This window comes from Eleutherodactylus coqui, chromosome 12 (genome assembly GCF_035609145.1).
Source record: "Eleutherodactylus coqui strain aEleCoq1 chromosome 12, aEleCoq1.hap1, whole genome shotgun sequence".
NCBI lineage: Eukaryota > Metazoa > Chordata > Amphibia > Anura > Eleutherodactylidae > Eleutherodactylus > Eleutherodactylus coqui.
This window is the reverse complement of record NC_089848.1, coordinates 117057850-117076382: the sequence shown is the minus strand read 5'-3', so window position 1 is coordinate 117076382 and position 18533 is coordinate 117057850. Positions and strand designations below refer to the sequence as shown.

Genomic DNA, 18533 nt, shown 5'->3' with positions numbered 1-18533 from the left:
GGGATGCCTGGAGGGTTTGAATTCTATAGTTAAAGGGCCACTGTCACCATGGAGATGTCTCTTTTTTCTTGCCCGCTGTCTGGTTCCCATGGCATTCATGCATGAAGTCTGCGAGCGCTCTGAAGATTTGACCCTTTTCAGACCACTGTGCTGGCGCTCCTCTATACAAGTCTACGGGAAAGCATACACACAGAGGTCTGAAGAGAGTCAAGCTTTCAGACCGCGCACAGACTTCACGGAAGGAGACCGCGGGAACCGGGCAGCTGGGGGTATAAAATACACACCATAACTTACTTGCCGATCAGTGGGGTCTCACTGCTGAGACCACTGATCCCGAGTACAGGGTCCCATGTCCCCCGTGCTCCTCACTGTGTACATACCTGGTCTTGGCATAAGAGCTCGATCTTCTCCTCTGCCAGCACAGCAATGTCCTCCTCCTTCTCTTGTTCCCCTTGCTTTTCATTATTTGAGGAGCTGGTCGTCTGAGACTCTGTGTCCACGTTTATGATTTTCTCGTAGACGTGTTCCATCACCTTCCTCACCTGCAGCATGTCGCTAGCGGACAATCTGTCTCTGCGGATTGGGGGGTACAAGAGGCACAAGTTAAGACCAAGTAACGCCATATACAAAGATCGTACCTGGCGATTACACCCATGGCACACGCCTCTTCCTAGTTGTAGTACATGCAGACTCCAGGCTTAGGTACCCAGCGCACATGGACTCTGCAGACCCTACTTATTCCTTCCCCTCACCCCACCTCAGATCTCACTGCTGGGCAGCCAAAAACGTGGTTGGAAGCAGTAGATTTTATGAATTTGCACAACTTCTAGAAGCCTTTTCACGTCCTCATCTCTCACCGGCTCGTCTCAGAAACCTGTGCGGTAAAACGCAAACGATTATACTGTAATCCGCCGCACACGCGCTAAATGTGCATCTTCATATGTTACAGAAGGTCTACGCCTACGACTTTACAGCAGATCCTCTGACGCAGATCTGTCCTAAAGATCTGGGTAAAAACTGATAGATCATGGGGGTCCGGCTGCTGGGCCTCCCACCGATCCTGAGAACAGGGGACCTGGGTCCTCTATTTCACAATGCCGAGTTGCTTTTCCCCCTATTTCCCTAACGTAGCAGCAAGTGTTGCCGGTCGCACATCCGTGCCTATGGCTCCATTCATTTCAGTGGGGCAGACAGAGATGGTCAAATACAAAGCACTCGGCCATTTCTGCTAATCCCATTGAAATGGAGCGGATCCACGAACGTCTAGGAGCCCAATGGCTGCTATGCTAGGGAAATCGGTAGAAGCAACCTGGAATTGCAAAATAGTGGTGACACGGGTTCTTTGTTCTCGGGTTCACTTGGGGTGTGGGGGGACCTCAGCGGTCAGACACCCGACGATCTAGCAGTTTTGGGGTGAAAACTTGAAATTCTGGTCACTAACCGGAATACCCCTTTAAGTTCCGTTTTCCTGAGCTCATGACAGAACAGGAAAACAGAAACCCAAATGCAGATGTGAACGGAGCCTAAAATATAAGGTACAATTAGACTGAATACCCCGTATCTCATCAATGGAAATACAGACAGGAAGCCTCCAACAAAGGGACAGAACAACAAGCAGGAGTGCTGCGGTTCACCAGGACCACCAATCGGATTCCAGAGACCATGTAGAGCAGCCAATAAAGCTGCGGTTTGGATTTTCCGCTTTTCCCTTGTATCTTGATGAATCCCCCTCATCCGTCGGCCTCCGAGAACCTCTCCTTGTTTCTTGCAGGTGAAGCAGCGCAGACGTGGCTGACACAATGTCCGATTGCGCGGGATCTGTGTGCGGCGAGCCTCATTGGCGCTTCACAACTATGTGGGTTTAGTATCCGCCCCTCATACTCACTTCTTCAGTGTCTTCGCTCCCGACGATGAATGCGGTTGGAGGTAGAACGGAATTTTATTGAATTTCGGCATGTTTTTCTAGAAGAAAAAACCCAGAAGTAGATTATCACTGCACACGGATCTACACGCTACACCCTAAGTACACGCCTACAGTTGCGGCAAAAAGTTTGACAAAACTTTGGTTTTTTTTTTGCAAAGTTTGCTGCTTGAGTCTTTATTAGTGGCAATTTGCAGTATAAACCTCCTCCGGGTGCAACTTCTCCCCGCCGTCTGTACGGCGGACGTACATATACGAGACCACTGCTTCATTTGCTTCTGTGTGTCTGGCGGAAACATCCAATTGCATCGCTCCGCCATCTTCGTACAGAGAGTGGCAGAACCAATTAGTATACCAATTTCTCTCAGCGCGCACCGACCATTTAAGCAGTGACTGTATCATCGCATTGCAAAATGTGATCCGGTACCATAAGGGAACCCAGCAGATCTAATCCACAGTCTCCAGCTATTCCGGTTTATTAAAGCAACTCTCTGGTCTCAGGGACCAAATTGGCCCCTGCAGTTTTATATCTCCCGGTTCCTGGGACCCCTCTGCAAAGTTCCAAGATGCCCCAGGACTCCCGTCACCTATCAGCGGACACGGTGCATCAGTAGTCAGAGGCAGCATGCCGCTTTGGGATTGGCCAGAGTTAATCACGTGAGCAGTGCTGGCCAACCAGATCAGCAGGTAATATCGCAGATAACGACGTACATTGTGCATTAAGTAGCCAAAGAAGCGCTGTGGCAATTTTGGAAAACTGCGGAGCCCAAAAAACAAGATCAACAGAAGTCAGGGTTATTTGACGCCACACCTCTGGTCCAGGACTTGTACTTACATCCACAGTAATATCCACCACCCACTGAGGAACAGTCTCATTAAGGAGCATGGACTCCGTTTCTCCGCCGGAATCTCTGCAAAGTAACCTAGAAGGGGCGAACACAAAGGGCCTGAGCTCATCGCTGCACATCATGTAGTCTGATTATCCCATCAGGACGATGGAGCGGATACATATCATACACACAGGCATACCTGAAGAGAGTGCGGCCACCGGCTTCTCCAAAGATCACCGGAGTGTGAGGCGGCACTTGGAAGTAGCCATTACCCTTCTGTATCCTATTTTCCTGCTCACCGTTTGCCACTGCACAATTAATACACAAGATCATTGAGAGTCAACATCTTCCACCCATCATGGCTAAGGTCTAACAATCTATCGGATGCAAGGTCGCCCACCGTGGTTCACTTCACTCTCTTCTTCCTCCATGGGGTTTATGTGTGTTCTTGGCCAAAACTCCAGCAGTGCTTGTAACAAGAGCCCCCCGAGGTTCACTGCAAACCAAACAGCCCGGTTACTAAGTAGAAGTTAAAAGAATTTTCTGGGCAAATGCTACTGATGACCCAGAGGAGAAGGCATCAATGGTGGATTGGCTGGAGTCCACCAGTTGGGACCCTGGCCGATCAGCTGATTGGGTGCCCTCCGGCAGTGCCACAACACACAGCAGCAGCTCGCTCCGCCCCTTGGGAAGTGGCCGGCGCTGGCAATTGCAGGTGCAGCGCTCCTAAAAAAATCAATGACCATTGCGCCTGCAATTCCAAACCCCAGCCACTACACAGGGGTTGGAGATCTAGTTTAACTCCGTACCCCATGTGCTGTGGCGAGGACAGTGGGCACGGAGTAATGGACCCCAGCAGATCAACTACTGATGAACTAGTCGGAGGATAAGTAGTGTTTGCCCGTAAAACCCATCTGAAGATATTGTTGGAGATATCAGATTTGGGAATTCTTCAGCTAAACTCTTACATTTCGGATCGGAGCCATCGGGACTGCTGAACCCGGCGTCCTTGGCCGACACCCACGCCGCAAAGCAGTCGCTCTCGTCTAAGGTGATGGTCAGCATCTGTGGAGGCAACACACTGTCAAAGGTGGTTTAACTGCACAACTCAGTCGCCCCGGCGTCAATCAGAGGCGTCCGCGTACAAATACACCTTGTAATACAGTAATCCTGCGAGATTAACTCCTTAGTGTCCTGTGCCTGGTCCTAAATGACCAGACACCGTTGGGCCATGTTGCACGGATGGAGGTTTATCGGCCCGTATTCGATTTTTCGGTTGGGTTACTAAAACACGGGAGGTCGGGGGTTTTAAATACTTTTGCTAGAGAATTTTTTTCCCCTTAACCCATCAGCTGTGCGGCTGTTTTCACAGAGTACAAAAAATATGAAAAAAAAATACATAAATACATTTAACAAATCTGTAAAGGTAATAAAGCGCCCTACGGGTCCTTCTACACAGGACGGGTGCCTCAGCACCAACAGCCGTGCCAGCGATAGTCACTGCTGTGCCTTCACACAATCATCAGTAAGTGGATGCAGAGCGGGCCATCGCCGCCGTTCACAGCACACAATCATCAGTAAGTGGATGCAGAGCGGGCCATCCCCGCCGTTCACAGCACACAGGCCATCAGTAAGTGGATGCAGAGCGGGCCATCGCCGCCGTTCACAGCACACAGGCCATCAGTAAGTGGATGCAGAGCGGGCCATCGCCGCCGTTCACAGCACACAATCATCAGTAAGTGGATGCAGAGCGGGCCATCCCCGCCGTTCACAGCACACAGGCCATCAGTAAGTGGATGCAGAGCGGGCCATCGCCGCCGTTCACAGCACACAGGCCATCAGTAAGTGGATGCAGAGCGGGCCATCGCCGCCGTTCACAGCACACAGGCCATCAGTAAGTGGATGCAGAGCGGGCCATCACCGCCGTTCACAGCACACAGGCCATCAGTAAGTGGATGCAGAGCGGGCCATCGCCGCCGTTCACAGCACACAGGCCATCAGTAAGTGGATGCAGAGCGGGCCATCGCCGCCGTTCACAGCACACAGGCCATCAGTAAGTGGATGCAGAGCGGGCCATCGCCGCCGGTCACAGCACACAATCATCAGTAAGTGGATGCAGAGCGGGCCATCGCCGCCGTTCACAGCACACAGGCCATCAGTAAGTGGATGCAGAGCGGGCCATCGCCGCAATTCACAGCACACAGGCCATCAGTAAGTGGATGCAGAGCGGGCCATCGCCGCCGTTCACAGCACACAATCATCAGTAAGTGGATGCAGAGCAGGCCATCGCCGCAATTCACAGCACACAATCATCAGTAAGTGGATGCAGAGCGGGCCATCGCCGCCGTTCACAGCACACAATCATCAGTAAGTGGATGCAGAGCGGGCCATCACCGCCGTTCACAGCACACAGGCCATCAGTAAGTGGATGCAGAGCGGGCCATCGCCACCGTTCACAGCACACAGGCCATCAGTAAGTGGATGCAGAGCAGGCCATCGCCGCCGTTCACAGCACACAATCATCAGTAAGTGGATGCAGAGCGGGCCATCGCCGCCGTTCACAGCACACAATCATCAGTAAGTGGATGCAGAGCGGGCCATCGCCGACGTTCACAGCACACAATCATCAGTAAGTGGATGCAGAGCGGACCTTCGCCGCCGTTCACAGCACACAGGCCATCAGTAAGTGGATGCAGAGCAGGCCATCGCCGCCGGTCACGGCACACAATCATCAGTAAGTGGATGCAGAGCGGGCCATCGCCGCCGTTCACAGCACACAGGCCATCAGTAAGTGGATGCAGAGCGGGCCATCGCCGCCGTTCACAGCACACAATCATCAGTAAGTGGATGCAGAGCGGGCCATCGCCGCCGTTCACAGCACACAATCATCAGTAAGTGGATGCAGAGCGGGCCATCGCCGTCGTTCACAGCACACAATCATCAGTAAGTGGATGCAGAGCGGGCCATCGCCGCCGTTCACAGCACACAATCATCAGTAAGTGGATGCAGAGCGGGCCATCGCCGCCGTTCACAGCACACAATCATCAGTAAGTGGATGCAGAGCGGGCCATCGCCGCCGTTCACAGCACACAATCATCAGTAAGTGGATGCAGAGCGGGCCATCGCCGCCGTTCACAGCACACAGGCCATCAGTAAGTGGATGCAGAGCGGGCCTTCGCCGCCGTTCACAGCACACAATCATCAGTAAGTGGATGCAGAGCGGGCCTTCGCCGCCGTTCACAGCACACAATCATCAGTAAGTGGATGCAGAGTGGGCCATCGCCGCCGTTCACAGCACACAATCATCAGTAAGTGGATGGAGAGCGGGCCATCGCCGCCGTTCACAGCACACAATCATCAGTAAGTGGATGCAGAGCGGGCCATCACCGCCGTTCACAGCACACAGGCCATCAGTAAGTGGATGCAGAGCGGGCCATCGCCGCCGTTCACAGCACACAATCATCAGTAAGTGGATGCAGAGCGGGCCATCGCCGCCGTTCACAGCACACAATCATCAGTAAGTGGATGCAGAGCGGGCCATCGCCGCCGTTCACAGCACACAGGCCATCAGTAAGTGGATGCAGAGCGGGCCATCGCCGCCATTCACAGCACACAGGCCATCAGTAAGTGGATGCAGAGCGGGCCATCGCCGCCATTCACAGCACACAATCATCAGTAAGTGGATGCAGAGCGGGCCATCCCCGCCGTTAACAGCACACAGGCCATCAGTAAGTGGATGCAGAGCGGGCCATCGCCGCCGTTCACAGCACACAATCATCAGTAAGTGGATGCAGAGCGGGCCATCCCCGCCGTTCACAGCACACAGGCCATCAGTAAGTGGATGCAGAGCGGGCCATCGCCGCCGTTCACAGCACACAGGCCATCAGTAAGTGGATGCAGAGCGGGCCATCGCCGCCGTTCACAGCACACAGGCCATCAGTAAGTGGATGCAGAGCGGGCCATCGCCGCCGTTCACAGCACACAGGCCATCAGTAAGTGGATGCAGAGCGGGCCATCGCCGCCGTTCACAGCACACAGGCCATCAGTAAGTGGATGCAGAGCGGGCCATCGCCGCCGTTCACAGCACACAGGACATCAGTAAGTGGATGCAGAGCGGGCCATCGCCGCCGTTCACAGCACACAGGCCATCAGTAAGTGGATGCAGAGCGGGCCATCGCCGCCGTTCACAGCACACAGGCCATCAGTAAGTGGATGCAGAGCGGGCCATCGCCGCCGTTCACAGCACACAGGCCATCGGTAAGTGGATGCAGAGCGGGCCATCGCCGCCGTTCACAGCACACAATCATCAGTAAGTGGATGCAGAGCGGGCCATCGCCGCCGTTCACAGCACACAATCATCAGTAAGTGGATGCAGAGCGGGCCATCGCCGCAATTCACAGCACACAATCATCAGTAAGTGGATGCAGAGCGGGCCATCGCCGCCGTTCACAGCACACAATCATCAGTAAGTGGATGCAGAGCGGGCCATCACCGCCGTTCACAGCACACAGGCCATCAGTAAGTGGATGCAGAGCGGGCCATCGCCACCGTTCACAGCACACAGGCCATCAGTAAGTGGATGCAGAGCAGGCCATCGCCGCCGTTCACAGCACACAATCATCAGTAAGTGGATGCAGAGCGGGCCATCGCCGCCGTTCACAGCACACAATCATCAGTAAGTGGATGCAGAGCGGGCCATCGCCGACGTTCACAGCACACAATCATCAGTAAGTGGATGCAGAGCGGACCTTCGCCGCCGTTCACAGCACACAGGCCATCAGTAAGTGGATGCAGAGCGGGCCATCGCCACCGTTCACAGCACACAGGCCATCAGTAAGTGGATGCAGAGCGGGCCATCGCCGCCGTTAACAGCACACAGGCCATCAGTAAGTGGATGCAGAGCGGGCCATCCCCGCCGTTCACAGCACACAGGCCATCAGTAAGTGGATGCAGAGCGGGCCATCCCCGCCGTTCACAGCACACAGGCCATCAGTAAGTGGATGCAGAGCAGGCCATCGCCGCCGGTCACAGCACACAATCATCAGTAAGTGGATGCAGAGCGGGCCATCGCCGCCGTTCACAGCACACAGGCCATCAGTAAGTGGATGCAGAGCGGGCCATCCCCGCCGTTCACAGCACACAGGCCATCAGTAAGTGGATGCAGAGCGGGCCATCGCCGCCGTTCACAGCACACAATCATCAGTAAGTGGATGCAGAGCGGGCCATCGCCGCCGTTCACAGCACACAATCATCAGTAAGTGGATGCAGAGCGGGCCATCGCCGTCGTTCACAGCACACAATCATCAGTAAGTGGATGCAGAGCGGGCCATCGCCGCCGTTCACAGCACACAATCATCAGTAAGTGGATGCAGAGCGGGCCATCGCCGCCGTTCACAGCACACAATCATCAGTAAGTGGATGCAGAGCGGGCCATCGCCGCCGTTCACAGCACACAATCATCAGTAAGTGGATGCAGAGCGGGCCATCGCCGCCGTTCACAGCACACAATCATCAGTAAGTGGATGCAGAGCGGGCCATCGCCGCCGTTCACAGCACACAGGCCATCAGTAAGTGGATGCAGAGCGGGCCATCGCCGCCATTCACAGCACACAATCATCAGTAAGTGGATGCAGAGCGGGCCTTCACCGCCGTTCACAGCACACAGGCCATCAGTAAGTGGATGCAGAGCGGGCCATCGCCGACGTTCACAGCACACAATCATCAGTAAGTGGATGCAGAGCGGGCCATCACCGCCGTTCACAGCACACAGGCCATCAGTAAGTGGATGCAGAGCGGGCCATCGCCGCCGTTCACAGCACACAGGCCATCAGTAAGTGGATGCAGAGCGGGCCATCCCCGCCGTTCACAGCACACAATCATCAGTAAGTGGATGCAGAGCGGGCCATCCCCGCCGTTCACAGCACACAATCATCAGTAAGTGGATGCAGAGCGGGCCATCGCCGACGTTCACAGCAGACAATCATCAGTAAGTGGATGCAGAGCGGGCCATCGCCGACGTTCACAGCACACAATCATCAGTAAGTGGATGCAGAGCGGACCTTCGCCGCCGTTCACAGCACACAGGCCATCAGTAAGTGGATGCAGAGCGGGCCATCGCCACCGTTCACAGCACACAGGCCATCAGTAAGTGGATGCAGAGCGGGCCATCGCCGCCGTTCACAGCACACAGGCCATCAGTAAGTGGATGCAGAGCGGGCCATCCCCGCCGTTCACAGCACACAGGCCATCAGTAAGTGGATGCAGAGCGGGCCATCGCCGCCGTTCACAGCACACAATCATCAGTAAGTGGATGCAGAGCGGGCCATCGCCGCCGTTCACAGCACACAGGCCATCAGTAAGTGGATGCAGAGCAGGCCATCCCCGCCGTTCACAGCACACAGGCCATCAGTAAGTGGATGCAGAGCGGGCCATCGCCGCCGTTCACAGCACACAGGCCATCAGTAAGTGGATGCAGAGCGGGCCATCCCCGCCGTTCACAGCACACAGGCCATCAGTAAGTGGATGCAGAGCAGGCCATCGCCGCCGTTCACAGCACACAGGCCATCAGTAAGTGGATGCAGAGCGGGCCATCCCTGCCGTTCACAGCACACAGGCCATCAGTAAGTGGATGCAGAGCGGGCCATCGCCGCCGTTCACAGCACACAGGCCATCAGTAAGTGGATGCAGAGCGGGCCATCCCTGCCGTTCACAGCACACAGGCCATCAGTAAGTGGATGCAGAGCGGGCCATCCCCGCCGTTCACAGCACACAGGCCATCAGTAAGTGGATGCAGAGCGGGCCATCCCTGCCGTTCACAGCACACAGGCCATCAGTAAGTGGATGCAGAGCGGGCCATCCCCGCCGTTCACAGCACACAGGCCACTGGTGCGTCATTTTTTTGCCCGCAGACACTGAACAAATTCTAGTTCGTTGTTCAGCCAGTGCCGGCATACAACGAATATCCCTCAGTGTAAAAGGGCCCTCAGGCCTCGTGTCGACGGGCAGATGTCAGTTAGCAAATCTGCGAGTGTCATCCGGAGATTCATTTGCCTACAGAAAATCATTGGGCATCTGCAGGTAATTAGATACCTGCGGATGGCATTTTTTTACTGACGCACGGATAGCACGCACGCGGGAAAAAAACGCAGCATGTTCCATTATCTGTGGATTCCCGCACGGACGGCTTCTGTTGAAGTCAATGGAAGCCGTCCGATCCGCAGCACAGACACAGCTGACACTGCGCCCGTGCCGCAGAACCACGGGAAAACAGAAGAAGAAAGATCCGGCTGTGACAGAAAAGACCCGCAGTCAGCTGGACAGGTGAGAAAATACCGCGGGCACTGGCAGAAACCGTGTGTATCCGTGGACATGAAGCCTTAGTCTCAGGCCAAGTGCCCATTAAGTTTAGTTTTTGATAGAGATACACACTATGCATAGTCTACGATAAACGGGATAGCTATGGTGGCAGCTTGGGTTGGCACGGGCGGTGTGGGTTACTCTATACTCCAAATAAAACAAGACAGTAAAGGGGTCCGTTTCACAATACAGGTGAACGGCTCAGTTTCCCTTCTGCTGTGACAGATGATGTCACTAGAAGTCAGGTGACCGCTGCAGCCTATCAGAGGCTCCAGCATAATGTTCCCGAACTCCTAGAATCATGACCCTGAGGATGCGACCACTGATGCCAGGACAATGAGCGGTGACCCGCATCATCTCTCCCGACAAAAGCCAGGAGTACAGCGTACAGGGAGCAGGTTGTCCGATAACTGGACAACGCCTTTAATTTTTTGATTTGTGGGAGACCTTGGCTGCTTCGCCAAAGTACACAGATTTGGTGTCATACACAGAAATGTGAGTTTTTTGGGGGTTTTTATTTTTATTTTAGAAATCTGTTATTTTTCCTAATTTATTACACTGCATTAGAAATAGTATAAAATTCTAATATTCCCAATTTTCCGTAATTTCTGCTTATTTTTTTCTATATAAAATGTAAGCTGAAAGATGCTGGCCCTGTCCTGGGCCCATAAGAAAGCCAAATCTATGCCACAAAAACTGAAAAAAAACACTTCATCGAATAAAAGATATTAACCCTTAGAATATATATCGTTTGGAAAATGTGAAAGGTTGAGGCGGACATTTAAGGCCCTTTTGCACGCAATGATTATCACTCAAAATTCATTCAAACGATCGAAAATGAGCAATAATCTTACATGTAAACGCGGGCAGTCGTGCGCTATGCATTCAATTATCGCTAGTCGAGGTTTTTGGGCTGGCATAAAATCGATTTGTTTGGTCGCTGGAAATTCTTTTAGTTTGAATGCAATTCGTTCAGCGTTTCCAGGGTAAAAGCAATGGCTTTGTTTTGCATAAATCAATCTCCTCAGCCACTAGCAGAACAATGCAATGTGTCCACCAGATGTTTGCTCAGCTGGGCGAAGTGTTTATGCAATAACAATCGCCTCACACGGCCAGCTGAGCAAACAACTCGTGGAGGAAGACACAGGTTACAGGATTGAAACGGTTATTCATAAAGGTCAGCAGCTCGCTCGAACTTTGTTCAATCTTTCGGCAGTTTGAACAATTATCTTTGCATGTAAAAGGGCCTTTAGACAATCGAAGGTCTTGGTCACGAAGAGGTTAAATCGGTGAAGTCTATAGCACTAGGGGGCCGGATGAATAGTTAATAGGAGAATTGTGTTGGAGATAAATAGAGAAGCGCTTACCCCCGTCTTCAGGTCTACAGAGAACCAGTTTGGGACATAAACCATCTTAAACCTCTTCTTAATTTCTTCTTCAAAATCCACTTTTCCCAAATCTTCAACTTTGCAAGCCTGGAAATCACAGGTGAAAAGGACAAGAGCGAGGTGGGTGAGAGCGGAAGGATCTGGCCTCCGGTCGAGCAGTAGTTTTTAACTTCTACAGGATGTGACTATTACTACTGTGCAACTCAAACAGCGCCGACTTCTATGGGCTGTGCCAATCATCTCTGCTCAGATGCAAACAGTGACAACCTCCAAGGGCTGTGACTTATCGCTGCTCACATGAAGAATGCAAAAGCAACCCCAAAACACAAGACCATTTCCTTACAGCCTAAGACGTCACCTTAAATACAGACCATCTACTGAGACGTGCGCTGCGCCGGGTTCTCCCTGTCCGCATAATGAAGACTGACAGCTCCCTCCCCTTTTCTGCATGGGCAGAGTGCTGGCAGCCGACATGATGTGGGCACAGCCCAACCCGTTGACTTATAGTTCTGCTCTGTGTGTTGTATGTTTAAGCACTACAGTGTTTCAGAATGACACTTACATGGGGGCAATAGGCTCTACCTGCCCCGGGGTCAGGCTGCAGTTAAGCTGGTCATACACTTCATATAGCTGTCAACCAGACTCTGCCCTAAATGGGTTTCCATTCTAACCCAACATCTGCTGTACATCCAGCTATTACTATTCATTTAGTGCTTCAAGGACAGAGACTTACCTTCAAGACGTCCCAATATGCCACATTGTTATTTGTGTCTTTGGTCAGTATGTGCCTCTTGTCGTTCAGGATGTTGCACTGAATGATGCTGGCGCCACCTGAAGAGACAGTGAATTCACCATCGGCTTCTTATGTGTTACAGATAACGATACCTTAGATTGTGATGAAACAATAGAATGCCCACAGGGCTAGGCCGGTCAGTCCCCTCATGTCTGCCGTCGGGAGGAATAAGCTTCAATGATTATTTGCCGACAGCTTCTTGTGGGACCGAAGCTTAAGAACTTCCCTCAAAGCATGTTGGTAGGGGAGCTGTGAGGACAGATGTCTGAACTCTATAGACAGCGATCAAACCATATACGGCAAAATCAATGAGATTTCATAATCGGCACATGTAAATATGCTCATGATCAGCTGATGAATGAGCAAGAGCTCGTTTGTTAACGGATTGCATCTATGTGCGCAGCTGCACAACTTACCATGTGAATGTTGGAGACGTCAAGGAACGGGCATGTGCAGCCCAACACTGACAGCTGTATGATGAACAGTCGTATTAACGATCGTTCACCCCCATACTGCAGATCACCTACCCATGCAAACATAATTAATGCCCGAGCACTAGTAGATCTGCCTACAGAAAGGCCCAATACAGGGAAGTATAGGATCCGTGCGGTGCATGGGCTCCCACCAGATGTCACGAGCATCTGCGATCTTTGCACGTCTTCTCATTTGATCTCCCCCACATGAAGCCTCAGTCTACATCTGCCGATTACACAGCGATTCCCCCATCCCCTGAAGCAGGCGCCGAAAGCCAATACCAAACCAGGAGAAAGAATCCCCCCCATGCATCCCGATGGCTGACAAATCTCTAGCGATGAAACTTGCAGTTTGTGAAGCCCGGTAGACCATGTGCAATAGATGGTCATGCTTACCTTTAATCACTTGTTCAGGCTGGGAGCAGATGGGACTCATCGGGGTGCTGCAGTCATTCTCGTAATCTCCTGATGATCTGAAGTTCATTATACCTTTTATAGGCTAAAAAGAACACCCTGTCAGGAGGACCCTTCGAGGCGGGAGGTGCTATTTAATGGGGAGCAAGCGGCAAATGAATCACATGATGGGACGGCAGAAACACACAAAGCCACAAGCGCTCTCTTACCCACTTATTTACTGACGATTTGGTTGTTGCAACCCAAAGTGCAACTGGAGGATCCACAGATCGATCAAGTTCCATCTGGAAAGAGACAGTTTGGCATTGGGATTACTCAATTCACAGCAACCAACAAAAAGCACAAACACGCTATCCTTCATTAAAGGGGTGTCCGGGTGTGGGGAAAGTTTTTTAAAGATTGCTGTAAATGTTGTAAACTAACAAAAAGTAGCATTACTCACTGTACTTAGCCTGTAGACTGCGCCTCCTTGTCTTCTGAGAGTAGGGCATACAACAGTTAGCCCTGCTCTGTGGGGTAACAGGGAGAGTCTAGTAACAGCCGTTTTCCCAGTATGAAAAGGAAACACCAGTTGAAGACCGGCGAAGGAAGAGGTCTGCCTCCTACGGACACCAAGCCAAAACTGATTAGCTTGGTGCCTGCAGGAGGGGTACAGCTAGTAGAAGGAGCTAACACTCTTGCTTAGTGTCTGCCTTCTAGTAGCAGCAGCTATACCCATGGTCTTTTCCTGTGTTCCCCCTTGTGACATGGACCAGAAATCCTAACCGAGCAGCAGTCATGGTGCAGTAAAAATGAGGTTATCTTTATTCCATGGGGTAGTAAGATTCTGGCAATATCAAATAAAAAGTTAAAGGAGATGTCCCGCGCCGAAACGGGGTTTTTTTTTTTTCAACCCCCCCCCCCCCGTTCGGCGCGAGACAACCCCGATGCAGGGAAGTAAAGGAAGCTTACCGGAGCGCTTACCTTAATCCCCGCGCTCCGGTGACTTCAATACTTACCGCTGAAGATGGCCGCCGGGATCCTCTGTCTTCGTGGACCGCAGCTCTTCTGTGCGGTCCACTGCCGATTCCAGCCTCCTGATTGGCTGGAATCGGCACGTGACGGGGCGGAGCTACACGGAGCCGCTCTCTGGCACGAGCGGCTCCATAGAAGACTACAGAAGACCCGGACTGCGCAAGCGCGGCTAATTTGGCCATCGGAGGCCGAAAATTAGTCGGCACCATGGAGACGAGGACGCTAGCAACGGAGCAGGTAAGTATAAAACTTTTTATAACTTCTGTATGGCTCATAATTAATGCACGATGTACATTACAAAGTGCATTAATATGGCCATACAGAAGTGTATAGACCCACTTGCTGCCGCGGGACAACCCCTTTAACTTTTAGAAAAACACAAAAATATAATACTTTGTTATTTTTGTTACCCCCATAACAAATGCATTTCCCTATCAATGGTGATGTGCGAGGGCTTGTTTTTTTTTTGAAGGGCAACCTGAAGACTTTATTGGTACCATTATGGGGTTTATACAACTTAAATTTTTTTTCCTTTTTTTTTTTTTTGGAGGGGGTAATCAAAAAATAAATTGTGACATTCCATATTTAATTCCTGATGGTGTTCACCGTTCGAAGGTGTAATCAAGAAAGACACTTGCTGTCGGGGAGAGCTAGGGAAGACCCCGACCGATCCTGCCTCTACTGTCACGTATCGACTAATCCGAATGCACTCGCCGCTTCCCATTAGTCACGGCAGAGCCTCGATTGATCGCTAGAGTGGGATTGCAAGTGCAGACATGTTAGAATACAGGTGGATTTGTACGCAGCTTCCCCAGGCACCTGCTCGCATGCACAACGAAAGCTCAAATCACCCGCTGGTCAGTCTAATGTCTCCAGCACTATACAATACCCACATACCTTTAAAAGATGGTGGTGGCACAGAGTAAGCTGGAACCCAGACTATGAATTATGAACACAATCTTCAGAGTTACGGTTCGTTTTAAAATGGTCAGGGCTTGACTAGTAAATTGCAGATTTATTCTACAAGAGACTAGCAGTGCTAAATATTTATAAGTATAAACAAATATACAGAAAGAGGTTACAATGGAGGTAAGGGTTACCGGCATACACAACAGACAGTACTTAAAAAACAAAGAAAATACGGAAAGGTACCAGATTTGGGATGCTCTGCCCAAGGTTCAGGTTTCTGCTGAGTCACTGAAGCAAATGTGAAAGCCGTACGCCGCAGTGCATCTCCGAAGTCTGACAATAGGGGCTCATTGAGCCCCGAGTTATAAAGGATTCCCCAGAACACACCTCCCCTTGGTCATTTTGAGAGGTGTGGGTTAGATGCGTACGACCTCTGAAAAACCATAATTCCTTATTTTGGCCATATCTCCGCAAGAGATCCTCAGATTGGGAATATAGCCCCGGCATATCTCTGGTCATGATTTTATCTATTCAAAGATATCAAGCATGACACGTAAATTATAACCAGGCACGCGGATACGCCATTTGGGGGTGTGCTGGGGCCGTACCTCAATGTGTGTAGATGCGTTTTAAATCGTCTGTCCCGCCCGATTCCAAAAATATAATTCCTACCGGGCTCGGACCTTCACACACACAGTAATCCTTAATAAAAGATTTTCTTCTGATTTGAATCTTGGAGCCAGGATGTCTGTGGGAAATACCAGAGCTGGCAGGGGGTAGTTAATAGCCCCCTGTCCCTTGCTAATATTTATTGCCATCATGATCAAAGAGTCCCTGAAGCCAAATGCATATCAGACACCTCTCCAATGTGAGGGAGGAGGGGGAAATTAAACAGAGTGAGGAGCTTAACTTTCCCAATATCCTGAGCAGCAGCTGATGGACTCTGGGTTGACACCATCAGTATCATTATAACACTTGTGGTCACTGACATAGAACATCATCTTCACCTTTAAGACTGGGGCCTTTTCTTCACAGATGAGCAGCCTCATGTCTGGATTCCTCAGGTCTGTACAGTAGATCTTGCGGTCTCTGCCTCCGGAGTACACATGAGTGAAGCCTTCATTCACCTGGAGCGCCCAGACGCCTTCATCGTGGACCCTATAGGTTGCTATACATCGCTGCTGCCCCAGAGACCACAAGCGGATTGTTCCATCAGAGCTCCCTGAGAGACACTGAAGATAGAAACGTTATTAAAGTAAATCGTCACGCCTTAAAAGGGCCGAACACCGCTGCTTACCAGATTGCCGATATGATGGAAACCGCAGAAACGAGCACAGCGAGTCCCATAAAAGCCAATGGCAGTTACACAAAAAGTGCAACACAACAAACTATGTGGTTTCTGCAAGTCTTGGGTTATGGAAATGGAATGGCTCCGTGCTGGGCTGTTCGCACGACTCGCACTGAGTTATAGAAATAGCGTAGTGCAGCGTGATCGACTCAGGGGGACCAGCTCCCATCCCATATCCGGTGATCTCCACTTCAGAGGGCTGGGAGTGAGCGATTCCAGCACCAGGGGCATGTGACCGCTGCAACCAATCAGCAGAATACTTCAGCCTACGGTTTGCTGCAGCAGTCACATGGTCCCGTTGTTAGCGGCATTATTGCTGGATCGTTGCACTTGGAAGTGAAATCTAGCACGGCACTGCCAGGACTGGAGGGGGGTGAGATGCAGCAGGCGCTGTACAGGGAACTGCAGAACTCCATGCACTTGCATAGGGTCACACCGTAGTTCCCTGCAGGGCTGGTGGGAAAAATAATAAAGGGAATTTTTGACCTTCTGGAGAAACCAGCAGCAAAGCCACGGAGGGATAGGGTATATGTGGGGTGACCGTACGTACCTGTGTGCCGTCTCTGTTCAACAGCAGAGCTTTTACATTGTCAGTATGCCCTTTTAGTTTCATCAGCTTTGCACACGTTCTGGGATCCCAGACCCGCAGCACCTGGAAAGCAGGAGGGACATCTCTAACATCCAACGAGAGCAGAGCGTCGACAATCATCAATGGGGAAACATCGCAGTAGTGGTGGTAGTAGTGGCGGTGGGGCTATTAGTAGTCGCTGCGGCAGTGCACTACTTGTGTATGGGCGTTAGAGGCTCCAATGTAGATCCAGCATACATAATAGTGAAACATGCGGTGCCATTTCATCTGGGGATATATTCCCAGAAGGCCCAGTAAGACCCCAGTGGGGTTAATCCAGCGCCGTTCGTATGCAGCATGTGCAAGATCTGTCCGTTCAAGTATTTTCACAGTTTGGCTCCAAGGAGCTGTACAATGGGAATAGACCAGAGGCCATGGGTGGTGGGGTGAAGGCACGCCTCATAGTAGTATCTAGTAATACTAGTACAAGTTATATTAGCAGTAGTAATAGCAAGGATTAGTAGTATCTAGTAGTGGTGGAAGTGGTACTTGTATCTAGTGGTAGCATTAGGAATAATGGGAGTATTCGTTATGGTAACAGAAATCTGAAAAAACCAGTAGCAACAATATTAGTAATAGCAATGGTGAGAGTAGTAGTAGCAGCATAAGGAGTAACAGTGGTATTACTATGAGGCCAACTTCACACAGGCGAGCGCGATATCGGGTCATCAATCCCACCCCCATATCTGCTCATCATCCATGCGACAGCCTCATGTCTGCCACGGCAGAGGATTGTGGAGTTTCTCCCATTGCTTTCAATGGGGCAAGCGCTGCTGCCGGCGACCCCATTGAAAGCAATGGGCGCTGCGATGAGACCACGCAGCTAGAACATGCTGCGATTTGTTTCCTGCATAACATCGCAGCGCCTTGTGGGAAAACCTCACTCATGTGAATCACCCCATCAAAAGAATAGGGTTCATATTTGTGCGTCTTGCAATGCAAGAATCTCTCACGATTTTCTCGCCGGAGTGAAGTCGGCCTTAGTAGTGGTGATAGAAGTAACAGCAGCAGTCGGCGTATTGATACAACAGGGGGGTACAACTACATCCAAGTAGTCCATCCTAGATGACAAAGCAATTCTTGCTAACCGGGATCGGTCGTCTCTCAGTTCTCAACCACCGAATGTGGAAAGACAAATCCAAGTAACAATCCCAGACAATCCCAGCACTCGCCATTGTGCTTTTAGCGGTTTGTTTGCATTAACCCCTTCCTGCCCCAGGACGTACATTTACATCTTGCAGCATCGAGGTATGTATGAAGAGAGATCACGGCTGAGCTCTAGTCATACCGCACGGGCGTCAGCTGTTTATCACAGCTGACACCTGCAGGCAATAGCTGCAATCGGCCGCGTGGCTGATGGCGGCTATTAATACTTTAAATGTCATTGTCAATTCGGACAGCGGCAATTAAATCCCCCGAACGACGTTCAGGGGTCCCGTACGCCGCCTCCTCCCCGTCG

At 51.4% G+C, this 18533-nt stretch overlaps 1 protein-coding gene across 1 annotated transcript in view; it reads right to left on the bottom strand.

The window, feature by feature from the left end:
* Window positions 1-18533, bottom strand: part of WDR48 (WD repeat domain 48) — a 32570-nt gene that overhangs the window by 1197 nt on the left and 12840 nt on the right. The window contains exons 7-18 of the mRNA XM_066585523.1: window positions 16997-17098; window positions 16106-16330; window positions 13385-13459; window positions 13158-13260; window positions 12229-12326; window positions 11475-11582; window positions 3720-3816; window positions 3152-3247; window positions 2951-3059; window positions 2757-2844; window positions 1886-1962; window positions 381-573 (exon numbers count right to left, since the gene is read on the bottom strand). Coding sequence (XP_066441620.1) covers window positions 381-573; window positions 1886-1962; window positions 2757-2844; window positions 2951-3059; window positions 3152-3247; window positions 3720-3816; window positions 11475-11582; window positions 12229-12326; window positions 13158-13260; window positions 13385-13459; window positions 16106-16330; window positions 16997-17098 — 1371 coding nt within the window. The remainder of the gene's footprint in view (window positions 1-380; window positions 574-1885; window positions 1963-2756; window positions 2845-2950; window positions 3060-3151; window positions 3248-3719; window positions 3817-11474; window positions 11583-12228; window positions 12327-13157; window positions 13261-13384; window positions 13460-16105; window positions 16331-16996; window positions 17099-18533) is intronic.